Here is a 19,637-nt window from a genome sequence, read left to right on the forward strand (position 1 = left end):
CTGTTTCCTATAGAGATGTGTCCTAGCCACATTCTTTGTCTTTTCCTGATTACGTTCAGTAAATTTTATTCATTTTCCTCAGCACACCTTCATTTATACCTTTTTCTGTATAAACCCATCCTCTCCATTTTATTCCGAGTCCCATTTCAAAGCTGTTTAGCAATTTGACTCTATCTGTAACATCCACATCTCAAATCTGTACAAAACACTCCAAATGAATTTCTTTACAAGACACTTGTCCAGTTCACAACCATCTCCTCTTACCAAATATGGCCTTTCCCAATAGCTTCCTTGCTGTTATTTCTTTGTTACACCTTCTGGCTATAGATACGATACTTCCTGAATACTTGAATTATTTGTCCTTGTTCTAATATCTTCCTTTATGAATATATAAATATATCTTGGTGATTTGACTTTAATTTTGTCAGTGTTCAGTTTCATTCCAAAGTTCATGTCTGCTGTTACGGACCTTATTGACTCTTATAATCTTTCTTCTGTGCTTGCTGCCAAAGCAGTACCATCTGCAAACCAAATGTTCGTCATACACCAGTTATGTGTCTCAGTTCTTTCCCTTGACACTCCAGATGTTGTGCTCTATGTACCTGAGAGAACAACTGGGATGTTCTGAGGTGTGCTGTTTTCAGCATGAAAGAAACTCAAGGATGGCTGTCATTCCTGCTGTGTGGAAGCTGCAGGGTTCTTTTCCCCACCTCCTCAGTGTAAAATACTTAAGGTGAGGATTTCAATAATGTGGAACTTTACAGACAGTAACCTATATCCTACACATTTGTGTCACTGTACATTGATGTTTCAGTGCATTGAACGGATTAATCGACTAGCTCAGTTGGCTGGATGGTTGGTTTCAATTTCCAACAGTGCAATCTCAAAGTCCTACTTCTTTAACCTCTCCCCTCCGCTGAGGCATGGTGCCCCTCCTGTTAAACCACCATCAGTTATCTCTCTGATGAGAGACAGCCATCTGATCCCCTGGGACTATGGTGGCTTTACTGTCCAATGTGCTGTATGTTCATCCCAGAAATGTAATATATAAAAGAAGCAAAATGAAAAATGGTAAATTCTTTACAGTGAAAAGCTGCAAGTCCACTGTATACACTATTAACGATACTAAATAAGGAGACAAAATACCGTCGTTTGTTATAATTGTGGTAGTAGTTACACTTATTGGTCTTTATTTGTTCTGCTTGAGGACACACTTCAAGTATCACAAAAAAAAGTCAAATTAACACACACCCAAAGGGAGACTATAAACATTGAGGAAAAACAATATTGTATGAAGCATTGGATCTGATTTCTGGCCTCACTACCTGTGTAGTAATAGATGGCAAGAGTGGATTGTATACTATCTATAGAACCTGCCTGATATCCACTGCATTAATTAAAATGGTGAAAATTGGTCAGGTCGAATAAAGCTATGACTAGCTACATCATACATTATCACACAGACCATGAAGCTGAAATCCTATCCCATAGTGCTGCTGTTCAGAGTTACGTACATAAGACCTTTTGCAATCTGCATGTTAAAGCTGCCTGTTGATTAGTAATATGTTTTAATAACAGATCATGTTGAATATTTAATAGTACTGAGTGGTTTGACAAAAACACTTTTGTTTCTCTTTGAGTCTGAAGGTCGTGTACACATTCAGTGGTCGGTTATAGATCTAGGATACTTACAATGCAACTAATCTCCTGCTAGTCAAAACAGTGAGTGTAAATTGTGTGAGAAGGTGGATGTTGCCTGGCCTTGTTGGATTTCCCACCTCTTTTTACTCCTACATATATGTCAATGAAAGTATACGTGATGATGTGCTGCAAATTTCAAAGCTAAACTATTGGATATTTTCATCAGTTGACGTGGACTTTAACTTCAAGCTGCTAGAGATAGCTTGGAATTATTTTAATTAATCTACAGCAAACAATGCCAAATTTACCTCCCTTTACCAACCATGTAACATTATGGGCTGAATAAAATCTCGCAATGAAACAGAAATTAATTATTAAATACCCATAACTTTCAGAACAAAAGCCTTGAAATAATTATTTAAATATTCATATCCTTCTTTTTGACTATTCACATTCCACACAGTGGAAATTATCAACTTAGGGGTTTGGGTTTCAGTCCAGTTCCTTGAACAAAATAAAGATAGTGGAGGATACAAACATGTATAAATGTGTATGTCCCAATATTTTTGCCTATGAAATATAATGTGATAAATTGCTGAATGATGTTAGTAGTAATAACTGGTGCTTTAGTTGAGGTCTATGGAAATGCAACGACACTGTTTAACTCTCTGGATTCTTTTCTTCTTAATTGATGGCTGCAGGTCAGGACAGTTGAGGGTAACTGTCATGGTGGTGAATCTCTTAGGCTTGCAGAAAGAGCAGGACTGGAAGGAGCCCTCCTCCTTGCGGACATGCCTTGGTATGTAAAAGGAATTGCACTGGCCGTAGCAGAACCTATTGATGATGGTGCGGCTGTTGCAACCCTCTTCGTGGATTGTTTGCTTGAGGGGCTGTGTTTTGCACCAGTCCCGTTTCAGATACTTCCTCTCGGTGACGTGCAGCGCCTCATGACTCGACTCCAAGACCTCATCTACGTTACTCCGGTTCCCAGCCTGCTCGGAATTGTTTGGCTGCCCTTTGTCTGGGGATGGGATTACCCCTTGGGAGCTACGATTCCTCTTCTTCCCAGCTCCCTCGGTGGTACCCAACAGAAAACCCCACAGGAACAGAAAAATACACAATGCGCACAGAGTTCGGGTCATTCTGGGGAAAGAGCACAAAATGTATTTAATGATGTGCCCATTTGTAATTACTTGTCAATGTTGTTTTAATGCATACAATGACTTCATGCTTGATTACATATTGTTCTTGAAGAAATTATTTAATCCTAAATCAATCCCTTCTTCATAGCATAATCTAAGTGTATAAATATTGACACTATGAATCTATTTCTCCTCAATTTGCCCTCTAATAATGTTCAAACATATCACAAAGTAATGTTGCAATAAATCACTACTGTAAAATCTATTATTATAATACTCTCACACAGTTTTGCTGCGCTGCTTGTACTTTTGAAATATTACTAATTTGGGATGCATTTGAATACAGATTAGCCATTTATCTAAACAAGATTTCTCATAAATAATGCATGACCACTTTTTGAAATAGTGAAAATAGGATTTAACAATATCAAGTTAAAATATAGAACATTTAATGATTATTTTTATAAAACACACTTTTGTTTCATAATAAAATGATCTATCACCACATTTGATGCCACATAGAATATAATTTGATGACAGTGACAAACAAAATGTTGAGTATCTTCTGTTCAGATATAAAGGTGGTGATTCATTGTTTTGTGCTTTCTAAATGTTTACTTATTATTTTTAAACTTTTGAGGAAAGACTACATTAAATCTTGTATTTAACCATGGTCACAACTTTGATCTGAGCAAAATTGTTACATTTGCAGTCAGGCAAGCTGATCCTGTCAATCTAATACATCTCTATGTCTGGATCCAGTACTCAAGTAGCAGTCACAGTAAATTGAACTGTAAATAATTGGAAGGGAACTGTTGTATTCAGCAGGGGATTTTTAATATAAATGCCCCTGAGCCTTCCAAGTTAAAGTCCCCTCCAATTAAACTGAAAAATATTTTGGGAATGATTTTCTCACTTATTGTGTGTAGCACAATTGAAAATAAACCTTCTACAGCATGTTTACAATATCGCGAAACATGGAGACATCCTAATATCTTGTATGGGTCAGGAATACACAGTGCATTTGTTCATAGTTAAATTGTATTTGGAAATCAAGCTTGATTGAAGTAATATCTAATCTATCTCCTAATTTTCTACAAGACCTGAGAAGAAATTTCCTTTATCATCTATATGTGATTGCCTGTGTTCTGACATTGAATGTGCTATGTAGAGTCCTTTGTGAGGCAAACTTCATGGGTTTCGTCGAATGAATGTATTTGGCAGGCTTGAATCTTTGTTTACAAGCAATGTTTAGTCACTACTAACGCCACAGCATACCCACTTCACCTGCAAATGAAGCCTATTATTGGTTAGAATAATTGCAAGCTAAATATCAGAAGTGAAAAGCTCATCAAATTTACAGTACATTGTTTTACTAGCAAATGTTCATTGGAACTAAATTTATTTGAGTTTACATTTCCTTGCCTTTATTTATTTAAGGTTTATTATTTTTGTAAGGTTTGTGAAGGTTTGTAGCTCAGGTTGAGGTTTAGGGTGTAGGTTTGCTCGCTGAGCTGTAGGTTTGATATCCAGACGTTTCATTACCTGGCTAGGTAACATCATCAGTGGCGACCTCCAAGTGAAGCACTGATGATGTTACCTAACCAGGTAATGAAACGTCTGGATATCAAATCTACTGCTCAGTGAGCAAATTTACACCCTAAAAGTTTATTATATCTACCATTTCCCAAAGCAGACTGATTTAATACTGACAGTTAGACTTTGTGTTCCTGCCTGTATCATGTGAAGAGATGAAGAAGCAGACCAAGATCTATTTCAAACAACCCAATCATTGGGCAAGTTGATGTCTGACCTGTCAGAAGTTCCTCTTTTCATTGAATAATATGTTATATTGACAGCACTTTTGATAATAAGCAGTTTGATAATTATGAAATAATTAAAAACAATGACAACATAGTTGTCTATGTAGCCTGAAGGAATTGAGAGAAGATTGCCATGTAATACAGTATGGTACTGAAGATTAAGCTCTAACTGGCATTTTTGTGAGACTAGAGGGTAGTCCAGCCATCTAGGTAGCTAGAAAGATAGAATGATTGAACATCCTCATCATGTCAGTAAATCTGGGCCATTGTCCATGTTAAAGGAAGGTTCATTTATTAAATCAAAGGCATCATTTAATAGTCTTCCCCTCCGGCTGAGTGCAAAGTTTTCTTCCTAAAATAATCTCAGAAAACCTTTATCAAATTATGAAAACCACAATATCTGAAAACATGAAATGGTAGAAATTTGAAACAGTAAATTTTACTATGAAATTGATACCTTTTTAAATTTGCTTGAAATTTTACAATGTGACTTGGATAATGTTTTTGAATTTCAAAGTAATCTGGCATCTTTACTTGGTAAAGAGACAACTCTATACAATTGGTCTAGTACTGTAGTTTTGCTAGATTAAACTCTGGAGTACAATTACTATCATTTTCTTTCTTTTTAAGTTATAAGTATACTTTCTGAACCAAAAGAAAGCTTACAGTCCAGTATTCTACTGAGGATAAATAAAAACTTGAATGAGCTCATAATTGCTGTTTGACAAGTTACTGTAGTCCCCAGGCAATTACTTAAAATGGGCATCAGCTGCATTACTGCTGATGAATATGAAAAAGACCAGGATAATAGTAGAAAATATTTGCATATCTGGCAAAACGTTTGACACAATCACAATATTTGAGGACCCTTACTCTTTAAGAGCTATCCATTCTTTAACCAATCAAAACTGTCAACCGCAGCCTCAAAACAAACACTCCTATACATGCATGGACTGAACAAACACTAAACAAAATAGAAACCATCATCAAGCTAAATATAGATTATACAGGCTGTTTGGAAAATCAAAATAATCTTTCCATTAAAATCTATGATTTCCCCTTCTTTCAAGTTTCTAATTGCACCTTGAACTTATCCTAAATGGATAGCCATTTCGTAAAGAAATTTTAAATTTATTAATATAAGTCCTTCCTGGTACCAATCTTCCTGGTTCCGTCAGATCCAAACATCACGTGAGGCAGATATTACTTGTTTCAAAAGGTCCTAAGAATCTGTTCATTAAAACTTCTTACAGTATTCACAAATTAAATATTATGCTTCTTTAAGAACTAAAAATATATTTCAATAACTTCACTCCACCATTATGGTGAACATTCATGTATTTATGCCAGTTGAAATTGTGGTTTTAATTTACATTTGTAGTTTTTCTTGGTTGACTTTGCTGGTTCATTCTTGAGAAAGAAAGAAGATTCGCTCAAATTCAATATTTTCTTTCAGATTATCTCCCCATGAAGATTTCCACTCGTGAAAAGATCTTATCTTCCCTGGCCAATAATTCAAAGGCATGAACTTAAGTTGGTATAAGAAGAAAACAAGAGTAGAGATATTTTGAATTAATTCATTTTATTTTCAGCAATTTGTTAATTTTCTAAAAGGTAAAAATGGATTAAACGTTTAACAAAATATTTATATTATCTCCTTCATAATGAATGGTATTTATTTCAAACAAGCTGTTAGTTCACAATTGTATGCTTTAAAACAGGGTTTTAAATCATTTAATCATTTTATTCAGAAATTATAAAAATTAGTGAAGGGAATTTGATTAAAAAAAAAGGGTATGTTGAACTCAACTGGGAAGACCTACTCGTGCAAAACATGTACTGCCCAGGGCAGTGCATGTATTTATTGCCCCCTTGTGCACTGATTGATTTCAGTACAAGACACATTCCAGATGTGCTAGAAAGAAATTTATTACCCTCTTAAACTACTTATTGTTTTCAATTACATATTATTTCAACCGGGCCTATGCAGTGACTCTGAATGGAGTGTATTACAAGTCAACATAACACCTTCCTATGCAAGCAACTACAAGATAATATATTGAAATATACTTTGAGATGTCATACAGTATTTTAGTTTGTTAAAGGTTGGAAATCCTTAACGTATTTAAAACTCTTTTTGATTCTTGGCTCTTCATTCAGTGCTTAAAGATTGGAAGTGGCATTGCACTTGAAAAGGTCATGGAGACTAACAGGGTTAAGTATTAATGTTAGTACAAAATCATATCAGCAGTTTGTATACCATCCTAGATTACGTATTATTATTTTGTTTTGAACCAGTTACTTAAACTAGTTGACCTTTTCATCTATTATACTTGTCATCATCATGAATAGCTCTTAATGGATCCAAATACTTATGTGAGTTCCTACCCTTTTTTAAATTGCAGTTTTATGACACACTCATTAAAGTGAAATTTCAGTGTTAAGGAGTGAAACTTTTTTTGGTTTTCCAATGTTATCATTAAGAGACCACACTTTCATGAGAAACGACATAATCAAAAATAGAGCAAAACCTTTTTTAAACTGCCTCAACTTAGAGAAGTATCCAAAATATACTTGTGCATACATTCACCTCACACCAATCATTCCCATGTCATATCTTGATTAGATTGTCAGCAAGTGCTGAATTGAAAATCACTAGAATTATACTAGGGCTAAAAGGGTTAAATTATAAATACAGATTACCTAGAATTCTCATCTACTAAAATGAGTGGAATGAAGTGTGATCTATTTGAAGCACTTTAGCTAATTAAAAGAGTTAATAGTTCCTCTCAATCGGTCCTGTTGCCTTTCAGGGACAGTTCTGAATGAATGAGCACAAGTTTGAAGTGGTGGAAATCTGGAAAAAGTCCTACCAAAAGCTGTTCAGGGTGAGGGTGTGTCATTTGAAAATTTATAAACTATAATTGATAGATTTTTATGAGGCCAGGGCTTTAAAGGAGGAAGGTGGATGGGATTAAGATGCATATCAGACATGTTCTAATTTAATGTCAACAAAGACTTACAGCACTGAATGGAATGTTTCTATTCCATATACTCTTATGTTTAAATTTGTCGAATGAATTTTATTTAAAACTTTTTTCGGGCATCAGAAAAGGCATATTCCCAGTTTTAACCATCTATTTCAAAGTAAAAGAAGAAACTTGTATTTCTATAGCACCTTTCCAGACCTGAAAGCATCCCAAATTGCTTTAAAGTGAATGAAATACTTTGGAAGGGTAGTCAGTATTGATACTTAAGAGTTTTAATACAGGTCACACAAACAAGAATTATATAAGTGAAAAGATCATCTATTTTAAATGATGGTTGTGGGTTGCATATTTGCTAAGACAGTAAAGAAATCTCCCTGTTTTTCTTTGGCAACATCCACTTGAAATGGCAAATGAGGCTTCAATTCAAAGACACATTTGAAGGGTTGGTACCTCCCAACAATTCAGCATTCCCCCTGTACTTCACTGTACTTTCCAGCTCCAAGTTTTGGAGGAGGACTCAACCTCTGACACGAGGCAAGACTGCTACTTGCTGAACCAAGGTTGATACCTACCACTTTTTCAATTATTAAATGATGTATAGTTTGCTAATAAAAATAGAAGAGCCCTTCAAGAAATTGAGTAATACAGTCGATTAATGCTGAATGTTCAACTTTTGAATCTGAGTTCAAATTTAACCTAAATTATTGTGGTGGATGGAAGTTTTCTCTTAACTGATGGCTGTAGGATAACTTCAGGCATGGAGCCAAAACACAAAAACATTCATATTTAGCACTAATTTGACTCCCAGAACACCCAGCTGGCTGGCTTGGAAAACATAACAAGAATATAGGAGGATGCTTCAAGTTACAAGTATGTGGGTGAAGGAAAATAGAAAAATCTCTGCCCTACCATCTAGATATTTCTGACCTGAGAGCAATGGATACTAACAGGAGGTTGCTGAACTGGCATCTGACCAAGTATTTTTCAATTACTCCTCCGAAGTTGCACTCATCCCTCGATTAATTTTTTTTAACGTTCTTGTTAAATATTAAAAGACATGCGCATTAATTGTTCTGTATTTTCAGAATTAAGTAATCCAAAGTAAAAGAATCGACATGAAATATTCCGTTCCCTTTAGCTGCAATTAGTAGTGAGTTACCTTATTAAATGGTGGGATCCAACTTTGTGGTGCCACCTTTTGATATTATATTGTAGGAGAAAATTCTCTCTCCATGCTTCCAACTCACTGCCTTTATTCCTGATGAAGGGCTTTTGCCCGAAACGTCGATTTCGCTGCTAGTTGGATGCTGCCTGAACTGCTGTGCTCTTCCAGCACCACTGATCCAGAAAATTTACTACTACCTACTGCTCAACAAAGCATCCCTACAGATTACTATAATTTCAAAATGTGCGCAATGTCAAGAAAAATACCAATACAATAAAAAAGGAAATGAAAATGTTTACTCAAGTGCTAGGCATACAAAGAAATGTACCACATAATAGAAGTATAATATACAGTATAGATAATTTGTTTTGTGGCATTGTCTTTCACTTATTTTCTATTTGCTTTTATTTATTTATATTTCCTCATTTACTGCCCTTTTTCTTTGGCTTATCTTTTTTGTACTTCCATTTCTTTCTGCACATAACGTGAATAATAATTAGAGATGCCCATGTTCGTTTGGAATCTCAAGGGACATTTAAAAACTGCGCAATAGAAGAATCTTTGTGTATTAATACATATTTTACTGTTTTCATGTCCACGTAAACATGAGAATCTGTACAAACATGGATTCACATTTCTCATTCCAATCTGACAATCTGGTTTCATGCTATTAAATGCGTTATGAGGTCCCGAGTGGTATGATTGCTTACATTGAGAACAGAAAACATTAAGTCAAAACCCCCAGAACTACTCATCTGCACCTCCTTGTGGGAAGCTTCTGAACTGCAATTGTAGAGATATTGGAGCAGTTCGTCAGAGAATCGGGGATCTCAAAAAGGAAAACATCTACAAGTTGGGGAGAAACTATGTTGTTTCTTGAAAGGAAATAAGATTTTCCATTATTGCTTTTTGAAGTGATTAAAAGCTAGCTCACCAACAGTTATCATCCTCATTTATTATTGCAAATGAATAATAAGTATGACTTTATGAAGAAGGACCCAGGCGATTTTATTTTCTTTTGTAATTTGCATTATTGCACTATGTTCCCTACTTTTTAAAATGTGTGGTCTAGAAAATAGTTTTTTTTTAAAAATTGCATTTGTTTTTTTCTTTCCTGTATGATATCGATATAACATAGCCACTGTAACTGGCGAGTAGCCTGCACCTGATCTGCCTGGCGCACCCACCAAAGCGAATCCACTTTTGCAAAACGATTTAAAAGAGGCACCATGCTCCTTGCATTAGGAAATAAGTGATTTAACATCTGGGAATAATATCTTGCTGAACTTACTTTAAGATACATTAATAAGCAGCCCAGCTATAAATAAGTCTCTAAAACCCTACTATTTCAATTATGTTAACACCTTATTCCATTGATATATTCCACTATATTATAATTTTTGGACTCTCACAATGTACAAATATATTTCCTATATAATCAGTTACTGCATTCCAGAAGTATTCCAGTGTAAAGATTTTTGAGAAATTTTGAAGATATGCTAAATTTCTAGGTAAATGTAATTTATTGTCTTTTTGTCTGCTAATATCTTTAGGTTTAAATGTTTTAGGTTATTCTTTAGCTTCTGTAGTAAATTAGTGACGACGTAGAATTTTAATTTCATAGCAAAGGGAATAAAATGATAAACCTGAAGAACAATGGCCGAGTGATCAATTAATGTAACAGAAAGTGTGTATCTATGTACAAAGCTTGTACAAATCACATTGTACCCAACCTAGAAACAACCCTAAAGTTCAAAAAGGCATTTAGACCACCCTTTACATATTTCCAAAAAAATGAAAGCTGGGAAATTTTCTTAAAGAATTGGAAGTTCTATGTACAGACAAAAGTTTAAAAACTACACCCCTATCTCTTTAAGCCAAATTGTCTGAATAAACTCTGCACAAAAGCGGTTTCCCTATTCGCTGCTAAGACACAATGAACATTACTATAACAACAGAACGGAGAGCTGTTTCTTGGCAGATACTAGTGAAAACATGAACTTTACTGGCCCTAGTCTCCGGAAAAGTAAAGCAGCAAATGTAAACATAACCATGCACTTTAAAGTTTGGCATCTTAGTGGTCAGAGCTAAAGGCTTCTCTTAAAAGATTGCTTTTCAAATCTAGACACCATGACTTGGATTATAAAATTGACATATGTTGTGCAACAAAACTCATCTGTTTATATATGTAAAGTAATGAACACACAGAATTTAATTTCACAGCAAGAGGGGAATATGATAAAACATGTGAATAATAGTTCACCGATCAATTAATGTCAACACAACTAGAAGACTGTCAAATTCCTGTGCACCATTTTACTTTCTTTAAAAAAAAACTGCAAGGTGAAATCCATTTACACAAGTTGACAACTTTTGGCAGTGTATGCTCATAGAGGTTAGTATGTGTAAGTTATGAAGGAGGATGGAAAAGTGCTATTTTGAAAGGATGGGTCACTTATTACATATAAAATTATGACTTATTCTAATTCAATTACACACTCAGGTTTAGATTGCAATATACAATTCCTGTCTGCAGTAGTCAGCATTGAAACAATGTCATTCCAGTACATATGTGTCCACAATAGTATGCATTTTGGACCATTGATGTAATAATGAAATGTAAATTCCTTAACAGTACCGCCGAGTATAATCTAATGGTGAAATATTATGTTAATGTTGCAAAATCATAATCTGTTTTTCAGAATAGTACTATTCATATTAATAATAATATCTGTAAAAATTTCATGAACCATGCATGATAAAACCTCAAGCATTCCAATCAATAAGGCCAGAAAATTAAGTCAGTGTTGCCACACAAGTCTTAGCAAATAGCATTGAATTCTTATCTCCTTGTTTATAGCAATAACGTAACTGCTCTTGAAATGAATTACTTGGTGTTTCCACCAAACTTGAAGGACTGTAGGTGCGACAGGCTTTCACGCAGCCTGTTCAAATTTTATAGGCAATAGTGGTTTCTGATACTCATGAGTAGGGAGTAGGTGTTGTTAAACATGTGTAGATCCACGGCAAAAGGGTGAAAACGTGAATTTCACATCCTTGGAATTACTCAATAAAGGAAAGAGCGATGCAGCTAGTTGGAAAAAGTGAATTCGAATTGCTCTGACAATAAATCACGATATTATGGCAATACTTTTGAAGTGTGTGATTTTAAATTTAATGTTGTTTGTACCATAGAAGAATGCAAGGACTTCAGAATTGTTGTGAAGAGGCTGATAGTAAAGATGCAGTGTAAGCATTTGTGGTGAGTCACTTAGTTAATGTAATATGTTCGTGAAATAAGATTACCATTGAGCACTTTCCCCTTATTTAGAGCCTTATGGCCGAGACATTAAACCCGACTGAAAATACTGACAGTTGCATCTTTGAATTGAGCTTCACTGTTATTCGTGCAATTATTGAATGTATAACAATTGCGATTTCAACATTATTGATGATAAAAAAATAATTTTATATTGTGCGCTTTAAACACCATGACATTCATTTAAGCTTTGCAGAGTTGGAATCAACATTTGCTTTCGTCAGTGTTACTGTGGAATCGCGTCATCAAAAATGGCAAACAAAATCCACATTTCAATCATTCAAATTCTTTAAAGAGAGCCTGATTTATTGGCCAAACATTTTTTGTCTGCTGTGTATGGTTGTTATTATATTATGCAGTGGGCAAGAACTGTAGCAAGGACAAATCTTTCCCAGGATTATTATTCTTACAGGTCAGAGAGAAGGTATACAGCATGATGCTGAGTTGCCAGAATGCTGTAACAACTCCAATCTAGTGGAGATGGTTAACTTTCCCCTGAATTTCTCCTATGCCATATTGTCTTTGGGAATGAATACAGGATGGTGAGATGGCTTTGCGTTCTTGGCATAAAATATGAGGATTTGACTGCAAAGTCAGAGAAACCCAGAATGGTTTCACTCTTTAACTGTGGACGGTATTGGGGCCGGGGGCGGAGGGGGAGGGGGTGCTGGTGGCGGTGAGGAACGCTACATAACAGTCACAGAATGACATTGTTACGGCCACTCAGCCCATCGTGTCCACCCCGGCTCACCATCGAGCACTGAAATCACGCTGAGGTCTCTTTCTCTAAATAGTTCACCACCGAATTCCCAGAAGTAAAAGTTGATCGATGGATTCTGCAGGTACTTCCAATTTAGAGAGAAGGGAAACGGTCTTCTGATGTATATTTTTAAAAAGCGATCCTTTTTAAACTGCACCGTTAATTTCTCTGCATGACTGAATTGCTGTCCCTCTATGTCACTTGTCCCCCTCCCCGCATCCTCCACTGTAAGTTGTTACTTGAGACAACTCTCACTGCTTCCTTTTCGAGTCTGACAAGGCTGCAGTATCCCAGCCATTTACTCTCTCACCCCTCCAGCCCCCAACCCCCAACCCCGACGCCCCAGTGCCAATGTGAGACATAGATAAAAGCGATAAACATTCACTAATGTAACAGAAAAAACGGACATGTTGGAAGCGAGTGCCCTCCTTCGCGAGTAACTGTTCTGTGATACCTTTGTGTCAACCTGACCGCATCCTGGAATCTCATCATTATATGGGTCCCCGCCGACAGCAACCCGGGGATGCTGAGGATGCGTCTCCGTTTACTAGAGCGGAAAATACCGACTGCGGGTGGGGGAATAAAAACAACAACAAGGAACAGAGAGAACCAAACCACAATTTCTTTTTTTATATATATTAAGGACAGCAAAATGAAAAAAGTTGTAGGAGAGCAAATCAAGAAAAGAGGAAGACTGCAGGAAATATTAAACTGACTGGGCGATGGAGAGACATTTAGATTAAAGCTCAGCGGGAATTCACGCTGCATTCAAAATAAAAGCACACAGAAGGCTTTGGTAAAGTACAGGATGTTGTTTGAAGAAGCCAATATAATCTGGGGGGGTTGGAAAAGTAAGTAACAGGCGAAAGCTCCAGCCCACACCGCCCATTGACTTTTGTGAGCTCCCTCCCCGTTTACATCGATGTGACTTCAGGGAGAGAGAAAGCACAATATCATCTCTTCCCCAGAGGCGGGGAGCTGTTACCGAGGTCACTGCAGCTGCATTCTGAGCCGAAACGGACACACTGGCCGGCGTAGACATCCAGGCATTCGCTGCTGAGAGGCAGCAGTTAGACAGAGCGCCTGTCTCCCTCTGTCCATCCGCCGACAACTCGGTATTGCCTGCTCCACAGGGTTAAAAAAAATACTCCGGTTTCCTGAGATCCCGGCTCCGCGGGAGGTTGGAGGTACGGAGTAACCGGGACTAGCCTGGGCTAACAGTCCAGCCTCAGCTCACCGGTGAAGGGAGAACCGAATGGGAAAGGTATAGAAACACACAGAGACAGAGACAGAGAGAGAGATGTGAGGCAGAAGTACAAGAAGGGAGAATCAATTCAGCCGCATCACTCAACTCTCCTGCCTCCTGATAGTTTCTGTCTGTTAAACACCTGGGCGTGTTGCTCTGTTTTACTGTTCGAGGCTGGGGTATACTCACCTGGCCCTGGGACCTGACTGGACACTGCAGCCTCCGGGTTCAGACAGGAGCTGGCCTCGCCCGAATGTGAACAGCTGTGGGCGCTGCTGGCAGCTCCATGAGCTGGCCGCTCCTCCGCGGTCCACATTACCCCCCGCCTCCCCGGACCGTGCACTCACGTTTAAAAGCGAAGGATTCTCCAAACCCCCTCGCGGTCATTGGCTACAAATCAACCCGCCCACGAACAGGTCCGAATGGAAACCGCATGTAATCCTCACGCCCCCTCCCCGGCCAGGCCGTCCCCTCTCACCCCAGCAGCTCTGACAGGAAATAGTGGGCACTGGGGAAGGAATTATTGAAGAGCAGCACGATAGGAGATTACAGAATGAGATGTTTCTGTTGTTGCTAAACTTTATGCGTGTTCACCACCAATCCGGCGATTTATGAATGAGCTCGCGAATGCACTCTGAAACATCCAGTAAGTCTCAACGCGTCCTCAAAATAAACTAATGGGACGTTTACACTGTTGTGAACCTAGTACATTTGCCCTTAATAAACTTTTAAAGTGAGTTATTGATTGACAGTCCAGTCCCTCCACCTTCATTTGTTCACTTTCCCCCCCCTGTGAACAGTGAATGACTTGGGAAAGCTGAGTTCATGCGAGTTGGTTCCGATCCGGAGCCATGTAATGTCAACTTGGCCGTTCAGGAATTCCACTTCACGGTACTAAGCGGATTAATATTTTAAAGTGGACGATATAGGCAATCTCTGACAGCTAAAAGTGATGAGACTCGATTCCCTGGTGTGTTTAAATGTCACAATAGACAGCTTCCCCCATTTACTGTTTGTGATGTGACGTACAGTGCAGTAATGTAAACACCATTGAGCTCCGCCATACCCAGAATAGATTGAATTCCAGAGTACATCCCTCCAATCTTCTTAGGATTGCCACCTTCTGCCGTTGATCTTCAACATACCGATTCTCAACCAAACAGTTCTTCGGACAGAGGGGGTGAGATGTCCTGCGAGGTATTGGCATCAGGAATTGCTTCTAATTCCTTCCTTCTCTGCCACCGTCCTGCCTCATCCTTCAGGCATCTGGAAGCATTAGTGGATGCATCTCAATGGGTAAGTTATGGCCAATTGGTGGCAGGCTGCTCCCAATTAAAAATATCAGTGATGTCGTATTTTAAGGAAAGCTTCAGAGTTTTTTCAGTCACATGTGGCACGTGGGCAACTATGGCAAGGCTAAAATGTACCCATCCATGGATGTCCTTGAAAAGGTTGTGGTGAGCTGTCTTGTTGAACAGTCTATGTGCTGCACATGTAGACCCACAATGCTTTTAGGGAGGGAATTCCAGGATTTTGACCCAGCCATACTGAAGGAATTGTGACATATTCCCAAGTCAGGATAGTGTGCATCTTGCAAGTAGTAATCTTGCAAGTAGTAATAGACTATTACTCTTGTCTTCTAGATTGATGTGGCTGTGGGTTTGGAATGTCTTTGATTAATTTCTGCAGTGCATCTTGTGGACAGTATGTCTTGCTGCTACTGAGCTTCAGTGATGGAGGTAATGCATGTTTGTGAATGTGGTGCCAATCAAGTGGGCTGTTTTATCCTGGATGGTGTCAAGCTTCTTCTGTGTTTTTGGAGCTACCCTCACGTAGGCAAGGGGGGAGGGGGGGAATATTCCATCACAATCCTGACTTGTGAATTTAGATGGTTGTTGAGCTTTGGAAAGTCAGGAGGTGGATTATTCACTGCAATATTCCTAGCCTCTGGCCTGCTGTTGTTCCATTAGGTGCAGTTGAGTTTCTAGTCAATGGTAAAACCCAAACCATTGATAATGGGAGAATTCAGTGATGGTAACACCATTGAATGTCAAGGGGCAGTGGTTAGATTGTTTCTTATTGGTGATGGTCATTGCCTGGTATTTGTGTGGTGAAAATGTTGCTTGCCACTTGTTAGCCCAAGGCTGGATATTGTCCAGCTCTCATTCCATTTGAACATAGACTGCTTCATTGTTTGTGAATGGTGCTGAATATTGTGCAATCATCAGTGAACATTCCCACTTCTGACCTTATGACGGAGGGAAGGTCATTGATGAAGCATCTGACGATGGTTGAGCCTGAGGAACTCCTGCTGAGATGTTCTGGAGCTGAGATGACTGACCTCAAACAATCACAACCATCTTCATGTGTGCCAGGTATAACTCCAACCAACAGCAAGTTTTCTCCTGCTTCCTATTCATTCCGGTTTTGCAGCTGCTTGGTGGTCCCACATATGCAATGATTTTCACATACCGACGCTACTGCTGCACAGACTTCAGAAAACATACAAACTGCTCCTGAATCCCTCTGTTTGGTCAGGCTGCTTTAGTGCTGAGATATTTATCTTCTTCTTGGATAGGTGGTTCTTGTGATCTGTCCCAGCACCCATCAGAACCCTGCATGGATTGAATGATACAGACATTACTGAGCTCTTTGACCCAAACAATGACAGAATCCAGGAGGTGCCAGTGTTTTGATCTGGATGCGCCCGTGTATTTTATACTTGTCTTTCTGGCAGAGCGGGTGTATGCTATAATGAGACTATGCTCAATATCCTTTGTTTGGATGAGGACATTGTTTGTCATGACTTTACCCAGCATGATTTTCCCACCCAAAGGTTCTGCATCAGATGACAGGATCATGGTCAACCCTAACATTGCAGGAGATCCTTTTTTTTCCCCTTACAGTGAAGATTTAATCAAGGTCAGAATAGAACTTCTCCCTAGTATCCTTCATCAGAGTCAAGGATCAGGGCATAAAGTCTGGTGATTGAGTCGTACTGGTTCTGGCTGACCTGGGTGTGAGGTGTTATGAGCCTTGGATTGACACAGTTGATGAGTTCTGGCAGTGTATGCAAGAGCCTATTCCAGTCCGTAAAACCAATTGCCCGGATATGAGGGCAGCAGTGATCTTACCTTTCAGTTGTGCTCCCACAGGTTTCAGTAAGGGCAGTGACGTCAAGTTTGGAGTCTTGACAAGCGTGATATGGATTCAGTTCTTTTTTCTAGACATTCAGTATTGAGCTTATCTGTGAATGTGGTAACATTCCAAGTTGCACAATGTAGCATTTGTTACATCCCCACTGGGACAAAGTGGGATAGTTTAATTTCCAGACCCTTTTCTTGCCCCTTTCCCATTTAAAGTGAGTATCTGAAGAGTATTACTCAGTCACCAATATTACTGCTCAAAGACATCTCTATCCTATCACAATGTCAAGTGGCTCCCATGCAACTGTATCCTGTGTGCACTCCCAGGTGGAGGGGCAGTGTCCACAGCACCCATTCCCCACTGCCAAAGGCAACTGGAAGCCAGCAGCTGATTTGGTTTGATGTTGCGCTGAAGCTTGGGGACCCATACCGTCCTGACGGGTTGGGTGGTCAATCAGGTGCTGAACCAGGGAGCAGGGCCAGCGTGTTGCTGCAGCACCCCCCCCCTCGATCTTGCAGCCAGTGAGATCCCCCCGCTCTGCCCCTGAGGACAACTTGGGGCGCAGTTTGGCCGGGACCTCCGTACCATCTGAGCGCCATGTGTGGCCCGACCAACAGGAGCAAGGAGCACCGCACACTGCATTAACCCAACGTACGACAGGGTGCAGACATGATTACACGGTTTCCTTGCCCTTCCAAAGCTGGAAGGAAAGAAAAGCAAAACCATTTCGGTATTACTCGTCCTTAAATTCAAAATGTAACAGTTTCTACAATTTTTACGTCTATTTTTTTTACATTCCCTACATAGTCCCGTCTAAGAGGAAATTAGGAAAGCAGCGGTGAACTGTCCATTCCTCTCTCCAAGGACACAGGGCTGCAGTTCCCCCGGATGGGCTGAGATCACTCTGCATGAATCATTGAGTTAAAAATCACACAACACCAGGTTATAGTCCAACAGGTTTAATTGGAAGCACACTAGCTTTCGGAGCGACACTCCTTCATCAGGTGATTGTCGGAGCATCGCTCTGAAAGCTAGTGCTTCAAATTAAACCTGTTGGACTATAACCTGGTGTTGTGTGATTTTTTAACTTTGTACACCCCAGTCCAACACCGGCATCTCCAAATCATGAATCGTTGAGCACCTCTATCACCCTCTGATTAAGGCAACCGTTGCTGTGGTAGATGTAAACGGCCATTCTGGCACCAACAGATGTTTATAGGGCGTGTGAACGTGTTCGATGCAAATGGATATAACGAATCTAAAAAGAAAAAATACTTGCTCCCAAAATGTGAACTCCATTGTATCCCTCACCGCGCCGTTTGGTTAGCCGCTGTACTTTGCAATAGCTAACTCACAGGAGACGAGACAAATTTGCAAATTAAGCAATGCATTTGATCTACTTTTGTGCACCATTTACAAGGGGGATAGCAGTTTATTTTATCAAGTGCATTGAGAGAAATTCCAGATTGAGTTTGGCGCGTGTAATCTTGTTTGGGAACCCGTTTAATTACAGAATTCCACCCTCTCCCCGCCACCAATATTTGCCGAATTCAGCCGCTCTCCCTCCCAATTTTGTTCCAGTTTGCAGCTCCCACATCTGAGTGCTCCTTAAAACGTTTTACTCCTAGCGATACGAAATGGTTAGCAATAATCCTCAGTGTATTTGTCAAACATGTTAATGTCCCGGACAACTGCAACACAAACAATTCTATTTGAAAAATAACATCGGGAAGCCATTAGAAGTGATCAGAGAGAAAAAAAGAAATCGAAGCATGTGACTGACCCGTTTGTAGATTTTTAAAACAAAATTCAAGTGAGAGAAGGCTCTGCTTTCCGCGGTGAGTGTTTGAGAACTAAATTTGTACCGTTCACTCTCAGAACGAACGGCCTGAAATGTTAAACTCTGTTTCTCTTGCCGCACTGATGCTGGTTCTGCTGGCAACTACTGAATTAGTTGCACATTTCAAGCACCCACAGAATTTTACTTATTTTCAAACTCATTCCTGTAATATTGTAAGTAACGAGTTCTCTGCTACACACACTCAGCTACAAATGTGTGGCTCCATTAAAAGGCGAACTGTGGCTTTTTGACTGACTGGATTCCAGCGTCCCCCCCCCCCCCCCCCCCCCTAACTGGGAAGGGATCGTTCCCCGTTGTCTCTTTCTGTTCGGCGGCACAGTTCCTCGGTCTTTGCCTTGATCAGTATCCGATCAATCCGCGGTGCCAATGAAACACCCAGGATGCATAGTGAGATGGCGACGTGAACAGCCGATGGTAACTGGCGCCAGTAAATCATTCTTTATACCCAGAGGTTACACAGCATCTATCGGGATTGATGTGCCAAACACAGCCTTCAGAATACTGGCCATTATGCCAATTCAAACAAGCAAGGTCCAATCTGAT

The 19,637-nt window shown here is 39.2% G+C and overlaps 1 protein-coding gene across 2 annotated transcripts; it reads right to left on the bottom strand.

Annotated features, from left to right (window-relative positions):
- Positions 1 to 1,151: 1,151 nt before the first annotated feature.
- grem1a (gremlin 1a, DAN family BMP antagonist) lies at positions 1,152 to 14,425 on the bottom strand. Of its 2 annotated transcripts, XM_060828916.1 has the most exons (3): positions 14,276 to 14,425; positions 13,295 to 13,406; positions 1,152 to 2,784 (listed from the first exon to the last, which is right to left on the bottom strand). In XM_060828916.1, exons 1-3 carry the CDS (start codon positions 14,400 to 14,402, stop codon positions 2,268 to 2,270), a joined length of 756 nt encoding a protein of 251 aa, XP_060684899.1. In that variant the 5' UTR covers positions 14,403 to 14,425; the 3' UTR covers positions 1,152 to 2,267. The 2 variants fall into 2 exon arrangements, with proteins under 2 accessions (XP_060684899.1, XP_060684900.1); XM_060828917.1 differs by lacking the exon at positions 13,295 to 13,406 and having other exon boundaries at positions 14,276 to 14,361.
- Positions 14,426 to 19,637: the final 5,212 nt, after the last annotated feature.

Source organism: Hemiscyllium ocellatum, chromosome 8, assembly GCF_020745735.1.
Source record: "Hemiscyllium ocellatum isolate sHemOce1 chromosome 8, sHemOce1.pat.X.cur, whole genome shotgun sequence".
Lineage (NCBI taxonomy): Eukaryota > Metazoa > Chordata > Chondrichthyes > Orectolobiformes > Hemiscylliidae > Hemiscyllium > Hemiscyllium ocellatum.

Excerpts from the sequence above, each read along its gene's own strand:
- grem1a (XM_060828916.1), bottom strand. The coding sequence starts at position 14,402 with ATGTGGACCGCGGAGGAGCGGCCAGCTCATGGAGCTGCCAGCAGCGCC. Across the intron at positions 13,407-14,275 it reads CAGTCAGGTCCCAGGGCCAG|TCGGTATTTTCCGCTCTAGT; the intron begins GTGAGTATACCC and ends CCCCACCCGCAG. Across the intron at positions 2,785-13,294 it reads GCGGTCAGGTTGACACAAAG|AATGACCCGAACTCTGTGCG; the intron begins GTATCACAGAAC and ends CTCTTTCCCCAG.